This window comes from Aquarana catesbeiana, linkage group LG01, assembly GCF_042186555.1.
Source record: "Aquarana catesbeiana isolate 2022-GZ linkage group LG01, ASM4218655v1, whole genome shotgun sequence".
Classification (NCBI taxonomy): domain Eukaryota; kingdom Metazoa; phylum Chordata; class Amphibia; order Anura; family Ranidae; genus Aquarana; species Aquarana catesbeiana.
This window is the reverse complement of record NC_133324.1, coordinates 410,799,397-410,815,423: the sequence shown is the minus strand read 5'-3', so window position 1 is coordinate 410,815,423 and position 16,027 is coordinate 410,799,397. Positions and strand designations below refer to the sequence as shown.

General features: G+C 42.0%; 1 protein-coding gene across 35 annotated transcripts in view; it reads left to right on the top strand.

The window, feature by feature from the left end:
- The window catches only part of PTPRD (protein tyrosine phosphatase receptor type D), a 2,697,868-nt gene that overhangs the window by 2,624,650 nt on the left and 57,191 nt on the right, over positions 1-16,027 (top strand). For all 35 annotated transcript variants that reach the window (XM_073635233.1, XM_073635225.1, XM_073635219.1 and 32 more), the window contains 2 exons: positions 5,071-5,356; positions 13,127-13,305. In XM_073635233.1, the coding sequence (XP_073491334.1) occupies positions 5,071-5,356; positions 13,127-13,305 (465 nt within the window). The remainder of the gene's footprint in view (positions 1-5,070; positions 5,357-13,126; positions 13,306-16,027) is intronic.

Below are 16,027 nucleotides of genomic sequence, written 5' to 3'. Positions count from 1 at the left end.
AACCAACTGGAAATCATCTCTTAACTAAGTAGACTACAGCAAACTGAAATTTGATTTCTTGCTATAAGTCAGAATAAAACACTAGAACTACTGGTGTATACAAAATACTTATGCTCCATAAGTCTCATTGAATGTTTTGTTGTTTACTATAGCAGCAAATCTAATGCTAACTTTCCGCATTCCATATTACACAAGAAATAGGAAAGCTTTATTCATAAAGGTGATCATAGACATAGGGATTTTGATTTGCTAAAGAAACTAGGAAAAGAACAGGAATTAGCATTTTACATGTTTGGATAATTGAAGTGAATTTTGGCTAAATATATTGAGTAAAGATTCTGATCTCCTTTAATCTGATGTATCAGTCAGGTATCCATTTTCGAGCCAATCACTGAACTGAAAAATGCGCTCACATTTTTTGTTGTCGGGTAAATGGAATAAACATGCACAGTTGCATTACCTACATGTGCATGGCTATACAATGAACATACTGTACATCTTTATTTATAGTCTTATCTTGAGAGTTAAAATTGTAATTAGCCATAAAAATCCAGCTGAGATCAACTGATTATTTCCCTAACAATGAGTATGTGCTGTGATCTGAAGATGCACTTAATGGTTGTTACTTAAAGCAATCAAAGTCATTTAGTACAGTACTTTAAATTAACCACACATATATATTTATTTTAACCCATTCATGATTGAGGGTAAAAGAAATTATAATGCATAAAAACATCATTTTGCAACTTTAACATGTAACATGGAGCTTTCATTTGGTGGTAAATATATATATATGCATCTGTGGTGTCCTCTGCAAAGCCAGAAGGGAAGGATGGCTGTCACAAACCCTAGTGCTGTGTAGGAGGGATGGTAAACCCGGAGAGTGCAGGCTACGCTCTTGGGTCTCATACAGTGCCGGGTGGAGGAAGACTGTGGGAAGTCCTGGAGCTCCTGGGTGGGGGCTGTGAGCCAAGGGGAAGCTCGCTTTGCTCACGGTGGTCAGAGAGGTAGTGCAAGGCTGATCTGTCCCAATCGAGGGGACAATGGGAGCAGACAGAGGAGCTTGCTTCCGGGTCCATGCACACAAAAGGCATCGTTAGGATTACATCACACATTATTATCTATCGTGTTATTGTTTGAATGCTTGTGGTACTGTTGTAATATTGTAGTTTTTGTGTCTGGTCTTGTTCTGCAACAAATGGTTTGGTTATTGTTTTTTATAGATTTTTATGGTTTTATATGGTTTTAGAGTTATTATTAATTTTACACAATATTGGTTTATAACGTCCCATTTCAATTTATTAATTCATTTAATTGCATTTCCATTTTATTATGCATCAGCATCTGATAATGATTCTTACAGTTAGTGTTAGAAATGCACTCTATTTGTCTTTCCATTGCATGTACATAGGGTAATGTGTGTGGGGCTGAATAGCTGTCCCACCCCCTAGTGTTGGTATTTACAGTGCCTTACACAAGTATTCACCCCCTTGGCTTTTTACCTATTTTGTTACATTACAGGCCTTTAGTTCAAAGTTTTTAATCTGATCAGAACACAATAGTCTAAGGTGGTGAAGTAAAATTAGAAAAATATATACATAAAACTATTTTTCAGAAATAAAAAAACTGATAATTTAGGGCGGCACAGTGGTGTAGTGGCTAGCACTCTCGCCTAGCAGTGACAAGGGTCCCTGGTTCGGATCCCAACCACGACACTACCTGCCTGGAGTTTGCATGTTCTCCCTGTGCCTGCGTGGGTTTCCTCTGGGTACTTCGGTTTCCTCCCACACTCCAAAGACATGCTTGTAGGTTAATTGGCTTCTGTCCAAAATTGGCCCTAGTATATGAATGTGAGTTGGGGACCATGGAATGTGGGCTCCTTGAGGATAGGGACCGATGTGAGTGTGCAATGTATGTGTGGAGTGCTGTGTAAATTAACAGCGCTATATGGGTACCTTAAATAAAATAATATATAATAGAGGAGCATCTTAATGAGACACAATGTACAGGGATAGGGACAATTGTAGACACACACCCACACTAACTCAGGTTGGACTGGTGTCTTTATTCAACCTTACTAACTATATATAATTGGCATGTGCATATGTATTCACCCCCTTTGTTATGAAGCCCATAAAAAGCTCTGGTGCAACCAATTACCTTCAGAAGTCACATAATTAGTGAAATGATGTCCACCTGTGTGGAATCCAAGTGTCACGTGATCTGTCATTACGTATACGCACCTTTTTGAAAGGCCTCAGAGGCTGCAACACCTAAGCATGAGGCACCACTAACCAAACACTGCCATGAAGACCAAGGAACTCTCCAAACAAGTAAGGGACAATGTTGTTGAGAATTACAAGTCAGGGTTAGGTTATAAAAGAATATCCAAATCTATCATAACCAAATGGAAAGAACATGGCACAACAGCAAACCTGCCAAGAGACAGCTGCACACCAAAACTCACGGACCGGGCAAGGAGGGCATTAATCAGAGAGGCAGCACAGACACCTAAGGTAACACTGGAGGAGCTGCAGAGTTCCACAGCAGAGACTGGAGTATCTGTACATAGGACGACAATAAGCCGTGCGCTGCATAGAGTTGGGCTTTATGGCAGAGTGGCCAGAAGAAAGCCATTACTTTCAGCAAAAAACAAAATGGCACGTTTTGAGTTTGTGAAAAGGCATGTGGGAGACTCCCAAAATGTATGGAGGAACGTGCTCTGGTCTGATGTAACTAAAATTTAACTTTTTAGGCCATCAAAGAAAAAGCTATGTCTGGCGCAAACCCAACACATCACATCACCCAAAGAACACATCCCCACAGTGAAACATGGTGGTGGCAGCATCATGCTTTGGGAATGTTTTTCAGCAGTCGGGACTGGGAAACTGGTCAGAGTTGAGGGAAAGATGGATGGTGCTAAATACAGGGATGTTCTTGAGCAAAACCTGTACCACTCTGTGTGTGATTTGAGGCTAGGACGGAGGTTCACCTTCCAGCAGGACAATGACCCTAAACACTGCTAAAGCAACACTTGAGTGGTTTAAGGGGAAACATGTAAATGTGTTGGAATGGCCTAGTCAAAGCCCAGACCTCAATCCAATAGAAAATCTGTGGTCAGACTTAAAGATTGCTGTTCACAAGTGCAAACCATCCAACTTGAAGGAGCTGAAGCAGTTTTGGGCAAAAATCCCAGTGGTAAGATGTGGAAATCTCATAGAGACTTATCCAAAGCGACATGGAGCTGTGATAGGCGCAAAAGGTGGCTCTACAAACTATTGACTTTAGGGGGGTGAATAGTTATGCACATTGACTTTTTCTTTTATTTTGTTCTATTTGTTGTTAGCTTCACAATAAAAAAAAAATCTTCAAAAAATGTTCAAAGCTCTGTAAATTAAATGATGCAAATCCTCAAACAATCCATGTTAATTCCAGGTTGTGAGGCAACAAAACACGAAAAATGCCAAGGGGGTGAGTATTTTTGTAAGGCACTGTATATCCTTACCTCTTGCCGGCTCAGATCACATGACTAGATGAAGGGGTTAATCCCCGAAACATGTAGTCCGAGATTGACTGAGCTTCGGCATCTTCCCACACCATCCATCTCCCCTCCCACTGTCCTGTGGACAGGTGACCGTCCAAATCCCGCCTGTGATTGCTGTTGCCTTTGTGTGCATAGAAGCAAGCTCCTCTGTCTGGTCCTGTCGTCCCCTTGATCGGTACTGATCAGCCTTGCATTACCTCTCCGACCGCCGGGGGCGGAGCGTGCTTCCCCTGGACTCGCAACCCCCACCCAGGAGCTCTTCCTCCACCCGCCACTGTCTGAGACCCGGGAGCATAGCCTGCTCTCTCCGGGTTCACCGTCCCTTCTACATAGTACTAGGGTTTGTGACAACCATCCTTCCCTTCTGGCTTTGCAGACACCTTTTTCAATTGTATCACTTGTTTCAACTAACCTACCGGAACAGTGCCCCTTGTGTTGAATCTCTTCATTTATCGCATTTGGTCTCTTGAGTCTGGAAGCAAAGGTTAATATTCCCTCAAATATAGGTATCTTTGGACACATCTATGCGCCTGGCCCCCTTGTTGTTTTTACATACAGTTGAACTAATCTTTTCTCATAGCTGAGCTCCTTCATGCCTCTTACCAGTTTGGTTGCCCTTCTCTGCACTTTCTCCAGTTCCCCAATATCCTTTAGGGTCACTGATAGTAAACCTTGGCACCCCAGATATTTTGGAACTACATTTCCCATGATGCTCATCTACACTGCAGAGTGCATGAGCATCATGGGAAATGTAGTTTCAAAACACCTGGGGTGCTAAAGCCACTATCACTGCTTTAGGTGAATTGGTGCCCAAAACTGAACTGCATATTCCAGATGCGGTCTTACTAATGATTTGTATAGGGGTAAAATTATATCTCTTTCTCTGCTGTCCATACCTCTCTTAATACAAGAAAGGATTTTGCCCGCTTTGGAAATGGCAGCTTGACATTGCATGTTATTATTAAGCCTATGATCTACCAGAACACTCAGATCCTTCTCTACAATTGACTCCCCCGGTTGTACCCCCCAGTATGTATGATGTGTGCATATTCTTAGCCCCCGAGTGCATAACTTTACGTTTATCAACATTAAACCTTATTTGCCACATAGTTGCCCAATTAAACAGTGCATTGAGGTTGGTGGCTTGTAAGTTGGAGGCATCCTGTAAGGCTGATATTCCACTGCATAGCTTGGTGTCATCTGCAGACACTGAAATTGTACTTTTAATCCCAGACCCTACATCATTTATAAAGGGATTAAAAAGTAAGGGTCCCAACACTGAACCTTGGGGTACACCACTAACAACACTAGACCATTCAGAGTAAGAATCATTTACCACTACTCTAAGAATTCTGTACTTTTAGCCGGTTTTCTATCCATTTACAAACTGAATTTTCCAAGCCTGTAGACTTTACCTTACACATTAGCCATGTGTGGGGATCATTGTGTATTTTGGTTTAATGTTTTTTTATTCTGTATTAAAAGGCTTTTACCATCAATATAATTTTCTTCTCTTATATTTCTAGTGCTGGAGTGGGAAGAACGGGCTGCTTCATCGTAATAGATGCCATGCTGGAGAGGATACGACATGAAAAAACTGTAGATATTTATGGTCATGTAACTTTAATGAGAGCTCAGAGAAATTACATGGTTCAAACAGAGGACCAATATATCTTTATCCATGATGCACTGCTAGAGGCAGTGACTTGTGGAAATACCGAAGTGCCAGCTAGAAACTTGTATGCATATATTCAAAAGCTGACACAGATAGAGCCTGGAGAGAACGTCACGGGGATGGAGTTAGAATTTAAGGTGAGTCTGTTTGACCTGAATTTTGCTTACTGACAGCCTGCATACAATCCAAAAACATTCGACATGCCAAAAAAGTTTAAACTCATTTATTAAAAATATGAATACTAGTTTTATGGAGAGTCTATGCTTATGCGTACAAGTATTCTATTGTCTTGGGCTTAAAACAACAAATATAAACCATTGGTTTGTTTTTTCATCTATATCCAAGTCATAGAAATGGATGTTCACTTGGGCAGGCCTTCGACAACTATTTTTAAAGTATACTTATTGAACATTCATTAACCTCTACATACATTCTTGCACATTTTAGGTTGACTGCTACCATATAATAAGTGTAAGTGCACTTTTAACATTCATCTCACTCCCTTCCCCCTATCTCACAGTACACAGTTTTGCCAGGGCTGATGGTTGCCTTGTGAGCATCACCTGTATTTTTTTCTCTGCTATTCTTGAGTTTCCAAACTGCACTGCTCATCCCTAGGAAATTATGGTGTCCTTAAAGCAGACTTTCCCCCCTTTCATTTAAAATATATAGGCATGCAGCTCTGCATGCTGGTGTGAACTCATCTTACATTCACAAGTTAAACAAACATGTTTTGCTTTACTTACAATTACTGTTTTTCCGCTTCTTGGTTGAGTGAGGCACTGGTAATGTAGCCTTGGTCTTACAGCTACATCATAAGAAGGCTACATTGCTAGTGTTTTCCTGTGAGATCTCAGATGGAAAGGAATTTTCTTGCCCCTTAGATAAAGTGCACTGTCACATGTTCCAAGAGGCAGACCCAGAGTTCCAGGAACGGAAATGGATTAATCTGCCATTTAGTAAAAAGGGCTACTTTGAGAAAGTTATGGAGGAAAACAAATAAGGTATACAAATAAGTAAAAGTCTACAATTATCAATAACTAACTGTGTTTTGCCATGACTAAACATTTTTAAAGGTGCCTTTGTTGTATTTAGGGTGAAATTCCTTTTTAATTAAAGCATGCAACGAGTAGAGATGAGCCGAACGTACCTGAGCTTGGTTAGGGGGCAGGTTTGCCAATCATTATTGTTCAGGTGCCAAATCTGAACCCCACTAAAATCAATTGGAGCCAAATGTTAAAAAGCAGTAATGTTTTTTTTTCTAGAGTAATAGACAATGAATTGTCAAACAAATGGCTTGGGGTCTGGGGAATATGTACCAAAGCAAAAACCTTTTATTTTTATTCCATTTGTAGGGGAGCAGCATTTTTAATTCATGCATAAAGGAGAAATCCAGCCAAAGCTGGTTTGACTGTACTTCTCCTATGGATCACAGGAGTGCAATTCGTTTTGCACTCCTGTGATGCGTTTTTTAGCAGAGAGCAGGCTGAAGTCCGCTCTCTTCTGACGTCACCGATGTCCAGGCACCACCTCATCCCAACAATGGGAGCCTGGATCCACCAGGTGCCTGGAATGACACCCGCCTCAGCCTCTCAGCGAGCCGCTGAAAGCCTGAGACGGCCGCTCCACCCCCTCCACAGCTCAACGCTCCAATTAGTGCCAGGGAGACTGACAGTCTACAGCTTTCTGCTCATGGAGCTCTGAAAACCGAGCAATCGGAGGTGTTCGATCGCTCAATGTTCAGTGTAGAGGCGTCGGGGGACAGATGCAGCATCAGACCGATGCTGCATCCACCTAGGTGAGTATGAATGGGGAGGAAAAAAAGAAATACCCATACTTCTATTTTAAAGGGCAAAATGCAAAATTCCTTTAAATAACACACCTAAAGGAGGTCCTTGAACTACCAGGGAAGTGGTGCAACTATGCAACCTACTACATAAAAACTGACATTTACAATGAAAAAAATGGCATTTAAATTGCTGGTAAATAACAGTACCCAGAAGCTTACTGTTTGTAAACAAATCAGCTGGGGATTCCTTTCATCTATATCAGACCCTTATCCTAGATGAGTGTCTGGTTTAGATGCTAGTGGGGAACTCTACACAAAAAAATGAAAGGATTTCCCCCTAAAATATCAAGGCACACCCACACAAATGACAAGAAACATAAGGACATGAGCGCCACCAAAATTCATACCAAACTCTTATCCACATTTTTGACAAGTGTTGTATTAAAAAATGTAAAAAAGCCCAAATAGTCACATAATATAAATTCATTGTCAATCACATCTGTCCGGGTGGCATAAAATAAATGCAGCATCCTCTGCTCCTTAACGATCATTGACAGGGGAAGAAGGAAGCTATTATATATGGTAATGGTATAAAAACGCTACTATATCTGACATTTAACTGGATTAAAAGTCTGGCACTCAGACAAATGCTGGAACAAGCAAAGTTCCTCATACTCATCATCCCCAGTGGCAAGTTTGCCGATTACATTCTATGGACATACAATTTTTAATACAGGTACTTAAGTATGGTAGAGAAAAAGCTGGTGATTCAGCCTGCAACACAAAGTCTAGCCCAGGGCAAACTGGGCAGAATGAGGTAAGATTATGTTTAAGAACAATGAGGAAGGCTTTGGGGTGATGAATGAAATAAGCAGGATTAGTCCACAGCCAGTGAAAAGACATAGCGGTATTGCTACCTGCATATCACCAATGTGAGCAGATGACCTTAATGATACAGTACAGGGCAGAAAACTTGTAATCACAGACCATGGTTTATATGCAGGCTACTTTTAGGTGATTGGACAATGGTAAAAAATTGTTAGGCCCACCCATAGTATGCACTCATAAAACCCCACCCACTCCTCGAGACACTAGTTTTTTGCTAGTCTTCTTTGGTGAGGGACCTGTTGCCTTCTGGAGAAGTATTTTTCTTTTTTAAACCATTCAATGTATCTGATGCTTTCAAGATCCGACTGTTTATTGCCTTGGGCTATCAAGTTTTCAGATTGGTGACCCTTGATGTCTACATTGGGGGCCAACCTAGATCCCACTGTGTGGGGCCAGCCTATAATGCATGCTTCAAGCAGTAGATCCTGCACTGCATTGGATGCTCACCTTGGCACTAAGTCCAATGTGTATAGTTAGCCACAGGGTGTTATAAAACTCCAGAGCTCCCAGTCCCTGAAGATGCCTTGGTAGGTATGCTCACCATAACAGGGAAGCCTTGACCTCTAGTAGGCCCAAAATTGTTGATAATGTAAGGCAGGGTTTTACTGTATGTTGGCACCAATTTGTGGCTTTTAAAATCACAATCCACAGTGTGTAGCACACTATGTTGTTTTAGAGACAAGGGATTTAGGAGTTATTGACTTTATTGTGGTAACCCCTTCCATTTTCGCTCAAACTTTTCACCTAGCTAACAGTTTAAAATTGGCGGTTTTCTCCTCCTTTCTAGACTTAGTCTAAGAAGAATGCGGCAACTGTGTCACGCCTCCTGGATTATGCAATCCTGCTCACTTTTCAACCAAAATACACAAAGCTTGTTGCTGCATTCCTGCTGCCATTTTCTACAGAGACACAGCCAAACAAGCACAGTCAGCACCTGGGTTATAGCGGGTTCCTTTATCTGGATACACAGTTATTCCTGTATCCAGACATGCAGACCCCATCCAATCCAAACTTCCTTTCATGAGTACCCCACGGAGGATCCCCTCTCTTAATAATGGCTGATCACAGGCACATGGCATCTGGGATGAAAGGACCAAATAGCATGCATTCTGCACATGGCCTACTGGAAACTCAAACCACTGCTCAGGGTGATGGCTTTCTTTTGTTCCAAAGAAATGGCCTATTATGACACCGCTCCCATTCTCTGACTCCAGCTCCCTCTCAGGCACGCACCAAATGGCCTGTGTGACAAAAGCGGATTCTTCGGACACTATGTCTGAATTCTTAAGAAAACTTTCTTTCTGCACTTCCTTTTCAAAGAGACCAGAAACACTACACATCCTCTATTCCCCATAACCCTGTTCAGAAATCAGGCTGTACCCCTTTACTTGAGGATATTATAGAGAAAAGTATTAAGTACCCTGATTTTGAAGTGGAGACAAAAGAGGATTTTCCTTCCCCTGCTTTTTACGAGGCACTAGCTATGGCTTCAGGCCTAGTGCTCTCTACTGTGGATACTTTAACTGACATGGTGTGAATTTGTTTTTGCTTAACAGTACCTGACTTTTTGCAGACAAAGCAAGTCCCTGCTTCACTGACTTAACCCTCACCAGCGTTTTGCTGAAATGTATCCTTTGAAAAGGGATCTTTAGAGGATATTGGTTACTATGGTAGTCGATCCTGCCATTTCTATTCTCCATCAACACCTTTCAGTTATTGAGGATGTTCCCTATTTAAAGGCTTCCTACCCCACAAGAAAAAAAACTATATCTGCTACTCCTACAGCTTCTCTTTCTACTTAGCGAAAGGGGTCTTTTCGCTGTCCCCCAATCAGCCTCAGAACCAAGGGTTTGTTGCTTCCTTTCATTACAAGCCCTGCTAAGTCCACAAAGCCTACCCAGAAGCCATTCTCACAATGAAGGAGCATACCCAGTCTTCAGAGTAGGGGGACATCTGTTGGTGTTTGTGCCAGTCTGGATCTGAAACATCATGGGCTTCTGGGTACAATTTGTCATTTCAAATGGGTACGAAATAGAATTTCTATCTCTGCCTTCCCCTCACACTCATAGCTTCAGACAAAAAGAAGGTAGCTTTAATGACCGTTTTACACAAACATCAAGCACAAAGAGTGGTTGTACCAGTTTATTTTGTTGAAGGATTTTAAGGTTTCTATTCAAACCTTCACTATCCCAAAACTATATGGGAGCATCCACCCAGTACTGGACATAAAATCTCTAAACAGAATTCTTTTTGTACCAAATTCTGGATAGAATCAATGAGATCGGTCACTGCTTCTCTCAGACAAGGTGACTACCAGCATCAGTAGGCATGAAAGATGCCTACCTGCACTTCCTCATCAATCCTTCATGGCAACGCTTTCTGTTTTTTGCTGTGGGAAACCAACACTTCCAATTTGTGGCACTACCATTTGGGCTATACTCTGCACTCAGAGTTTTCACACAAACGTGCTTGCCTCACTTCTGGCTTTTCTGCAAACCCAGGGCATTTATGTTGCAGGCTACCTGACTAACATCTTACCCGTGAGGTGGCCCATCCATAAGAGGTGCAAAGGCGCCGCCCCCCCATCCATGTGTCCGGCCCATAATCGAATCATGCATGGATTGCAAGGGGGGTTGAGCACCAGAGGCTCTAATAGGCTTCAAAATAGGGTGGGCACGGGGGCATAGAGCACTGTGCTCGGAGCCCACCCAGTTGTGTGACACTAGCAAATGAATATTCACTAGTGTCACACTAATTCTCCTCCCAGCCAATCAGGAAGCGGGTCTGAGACCCCCGTTTCCAGATTAGCCGAAAGGAGAAGCTATGCTGGCCCCTGGGAGGAGGAGGGAGGAGACACGAGAACAGGAGATGCAGGGGAAGCTAGCTGGCCTCCCGTTCTTCGGCCGGAGGGAAGTCCGAGGAGAAGTTTCACCGGCTGCCGGGAGGAGGAGGGAGGAGATGCAGGGGAAGCCGGTCATCCCCGGGTGACCGACCGGGGGGAGGACAACCTTGTCTGTCAACATCCAGAGGTAAATCAGTTTCTTTAAACCTTTGGCTAGATAATCAACTTTCCAAATGCTGCTGTCCAGCCCTCACACCATCTGGAGTACCTGGATCTAATCTTTGCTACAGCACAAGCCAGAATATTCTTTCCTTTGGAGAAAATGACTGCTCTAAGATCCCACATGCGAATCCTCAGGTCAAAACGGGACTCCTCAGTTTGCTTCTGCATGAGGGTTTTGGACTTATTGGTAACCTCCTTTGAGGCAGTTCTCAAGCCTAGTTTCAGTTCAGATTGCTTCAATCTAGCATACTCACTATGTGAAACCAGCAAACCCAATTTAATCCTTGGATCGCCCAATGTTTTTATCTAGTCAGACAACGTTCACCCTGACATGGTGGATTTCCAATCCTGCCCTAAAATTTGAAAAGTAATTTTTTTACATGCCTTGGAGGGTGATGACAATAGAAGTCAGCCATGCAGACTAGGGTGGAGTTTACAAATCCACGCTAACTGTCCAGGGGACATGGTCTTCAGAGGAGTTGAAGCTCCCCATCAAAATTCTGCAAGAATGCAAGTTCAGCCAGTCAAGGTTTAGTCAGACAATGCCACAGGAGTGGCCTACATACACCATCAGGGGGCATCAGAAGTCAAGCTGCCCTAGAAAAAACATGCTTACTATCCTCTTGGACAGAAACTTACATTCCAGCTCACTTGGCCGTCCACATTCTTGAAGTTGACAGATTGGCATCCTATCCTGGTGTGGGCAGGGTTTTATGAGTGTGCACTAGGGGCAGCCCTAGCAAGTTTTTTTCCAATGTCTAATCACATGAAGTTAGCCTGCATATAACCCATGGACTATGAATAGAAGTCCTGTGTTCTGTACAGTACTCCATAATAAGAAATTCCTTTTTTTACGATAATAATATATGAGTAAAAAAATTATGACATCAATGAGCTTGAAATGGCCTATTTATTACTCTTATGCCGCGTACACACGAGCGGAATTTCTGACAGAAAGAGTGCGATGGGAGCTTTTCATTGTATATTCCGACCGTGTGTATGCCCCATCTGACTTTTTCTGTCGAAAATTAAGACGGACTTAGATAGAGAACATGTTCTATATTTTTCCGACGGAACAAATTACTATCGGAAATACCGCTCATCTGTATGCTGTTCTGACGCACCAAAAATGACGCATGCTCTGAAGCAAGTACGAGATAGAAGCTATTGGCTTCTGGCTATTGACCTTCTGTTTTCTAGTCCCATCATACGTGTTGTACGTCACCGCGTTCTGGACGGTCGGAATTTGGTGTGACCGTGTGTATGCAAGCTTGAGCGGAATTCCGTTGGAACTCCGTCGTAAAAACCTTCAGAGTTTATTCCAACGGCAAAACCGGTCGTGTGTACAGGGCATTACTATGTATATATTTTCAAAGGGAATGTTACTCATTTTCATTCTGTCATGCAGTTAAATTTATTTTTTTAAATAGTCATACTGGATTTACTATAAATCATATTGAAATGCTGTGTGTCCAGTTAATCAGTCCTAAAATATCTACAGCCATAATAGTTTTGGATAGAACAATGAATGGTTAAAACCCTGTCAGTTTTTACTCTTTGCATTTCCTGTTCTGGAGACACAGCAGGAAATGAGAGAAAATCTCTCCAAAGTGAGGGGAAATTAACTCCATTGAAGATTTACCCTCACCTCCTGTTTCAATGACAAAATGTTTACATTTTCCTCATTGTCTTTCCAAGACAATGGTCACCAATGGGGACACAGGCAACAATAAACATCAGTGACTTACAAAGCAAAAAGAGCTTTAAACCAGTGCTAAAATGCAAATAAGAAAATCTGTTTATCAATAAAAAACTGTCTATTTAACAAACTTTTTCCCAATCAATCCTTCTTATGTGGACTGTACCACTGGTTTAAAGCTCTCTTTCTTGTGTATTTCATATATATTTTGCCTGAAACACCACCTAGTTGTCTTTTTAGGTTGAGAACTGCATATCCCAAGTCAACTTTGAGACGTGGAAATCTAGGGCCTCAAAAAATTATTTGAGATGTAGCACCCACACCAATAATAAAAATCCTGACAGAAGTTCTAACCCTTCCCCACTCTATATATTGTTTGAACTTTTGGCTATACACTATAACCAGTATGTAAAATGTTTTGGGTGATAGACATATGTTAATTTCTAGTATTACTATTTTTTTAACAGCGCCTCGCTAGTTCTAAAGCTCACACGTCACGGTTTATCAGTGCCAATCTTCCATGTAATAAATTTAAAAATCGCCTTGTTAATATTATGCCATATGAGTCCACAAGGGTGTGTCTTCAGCCAATACGCGGTGTGGAGGGCTCCGACTATATCAATGCAAGTTTTATTGATGGATACAGGTAAATATGATTTCTGCACAAGCTATATTATTGACCATTACCTAAAATGTTTTCATAATCTTACCATGAAATTTAACTTGTAATTGTTTGCGATATAAGTAAGCATGACAGAGCTTTAAGTGCTGTGGGCAAGATGCAAATTAATGCAATAGGTAATCACAAATGTTGGGGTTTTAGCCCGGTTATTGTTTTTTTGGAGACACAGTCTCCATCAGCATTCACAGGTCACTACTTCCCGCCCCGTCCACCTCATTGTAAGGGAAGTTGTTATTGGTAGAGCCCCAGCGCACCTGATACCCTCCACTGTACCTAAAGTAACCCTCTTTCCCAGTGTGCAAAATGATCTTTAGTGTATAGCAAGAAACCATATATGCAGAAACCCTTAGCACTGTACAGAAATGCAGCTGCTCTGTACGTAATAAGAGACTTTCAATATAATTAGCTGTATTGCCATCTCCAAGCTTAAAATTTCTACAGAAACAGCTAAAAGATTACCAAAGGACACGCTGCAAAAGACTCTTGCAAAATGGCCACCTGAGTCCATAACTGGGTGATTTTTTTCTGTTATCTGGCATTAACTTGTTAACAGGAAAATATCTGGCCTGCTTTTTAAATAGGTGCTGTACTTAGACTGGCAGAGGCTGCAAGCATATAAATGTGTGTATATATGCAGGCAGCAGATGATGTGTTGCTTGCTTGTAATTCTTATACAGAATGGAACCAAGGTACAGATTACAGTTAAATCGGTCTCTAGCTCAATGCAACATCTTTGGTCAACCCTGTCCAGTGAGCCATGCCATAGTTCTGGTGAGCTTAAAGATTGTATTTCAGGGCACGATTCAATATGTATATTTTTTTTCCATGCAGATCTGATCTGTGTTGAAGCATTTAATTCACAAATCCAGACAGCCATGATTCAAATAGTTAAAGAATCAAAATAAATGTATTGCCATTCTGTAAGACTGCATATAATCCTAACATGTAATATAGTTATAGTCCCATTCACTGCTACACATAAAAACATATATAGCCATACACATCGTATACAGCAACAACAAATACCACAGTTACACTATAGTTACCACACTAAAACTTGCTCTTTATCATTAGTAAAAAGGGTATCAATGCTTAGGCATCCATGTTATTTTGTTACTGGTGTGGTAGACAATACTCCTGTACCACCTACTAGATGGTTACAACTTAAACAAGGCATTACTTGACTGGGAACTATCTCCCTACAATATTGTGGGCCTACTGAAGACACCTCCTTTCCCCAAGCTCATCAATACTAGGGAAAGCTACACTTATGAATTTTTGTGCAGTTTTTATCACTCTGCAGAGCTTTCAAATCCTGGACTATGCACACACTGTCACGAACAGTGTCAAGTAATAGTTTTTTTAATTTTTAACAGTCTAGGGAATCTTAGTGAGAAAATCCAAGATCCAGTTACAAAACATGGACTTAAACCCAATTATTTAACCACTTCCCGCCCGGCCTATAGCAGAATGACAGCTGGGCAGTGGTTCAGTTATCCTGACTGGGCGTCATATGGCGTCCAGCAGGATAACATGCCAGCACCCGAATGTGGGGGCATGCGACGCGGCGTGCAGTGGTGCTGTGTTTCACTGTGACACACCGCTCTCCAATCATGGTAAGGAGCCTCTGATGGAGTCTCCTTACCAAGTGATCAGCTGTCACCAATCACAGCTGATCACAGAGTGAACCAGGAAGTGCCAGCAAATGGCTTTCTTCGGTTCGCGATGACAGGGAGAGCCAATCGGTGGATCTCCCTGTCAGAGGGGGGGTCTGCACTGATAATCAGCACATTGATTATCAGTGCAACCCCCATGAGAGGTGCCACAGCAATGCCCATCAGCTGCCAGTCAGTGCACATCAGGAACGCCTGTCAGTGCCCATAACAGTGTCAATCTGCCCACCACAGTGGCAATCAGTGCCCATCACAGTGCCAATCAGTGCCCATCAATAACACATGTCAGGACCTCATCATCAGTGCTTCCCATCAGTGTCATCTATTAGTGTCCATCAGTACCACCTGTCAGTGCCAATCAGTGCCGACTACCACTGCCCATCAGTTCTGCCTGTCAGTGCCTATCAGTGCTGCTTGTCAGTGCCCATCAGTGCCACCTATCAGTGTCCATCAGTGCTGCCTATCAGTGCCCATCAGTGCTGCATATCAGTGCCGCCTATCGGTGCCCAACAGTGCTGCATATCAGTGCCGCTTATCAGTGCCCATCCATTCTACATATCAGTGCCTCCTCATCAGTGCCCATCCGTGCCACCTTATCAGAGCCAACTCATCAGTGCCCATCAGTGCTGCCTCATCAGTGCCGCCTCATCAGTGCCCATCAGTGCGGCATCATCAGGACCCGTTAGTGAAGGAGAAAACAAAATTTTATAACATAAAGAAAAACTTTTTTTTTTCAAAATTGACGGTCTTTTTTCGTTTGTTTAGCAAAAAATAAAAACCCCCGTGGTGATCAAATACCAAAAAAAAGCGCTATTTGTGGGAAGAAAATGATAAAATTTAGTTTATATAGTGTTGGATAACTGCACAATTGTCATTCAAAATGTGACAGCGCTGAAAGCTGAAAATTGTCCTGGGCAGGAAGGGGGGGAAAGTGCCTGGTATTGAATTTTTTTAAGCATGTCCATAAGTTTTATAGGTTAAATAGCATTAAACGCTGAACTAAAATCAATTAA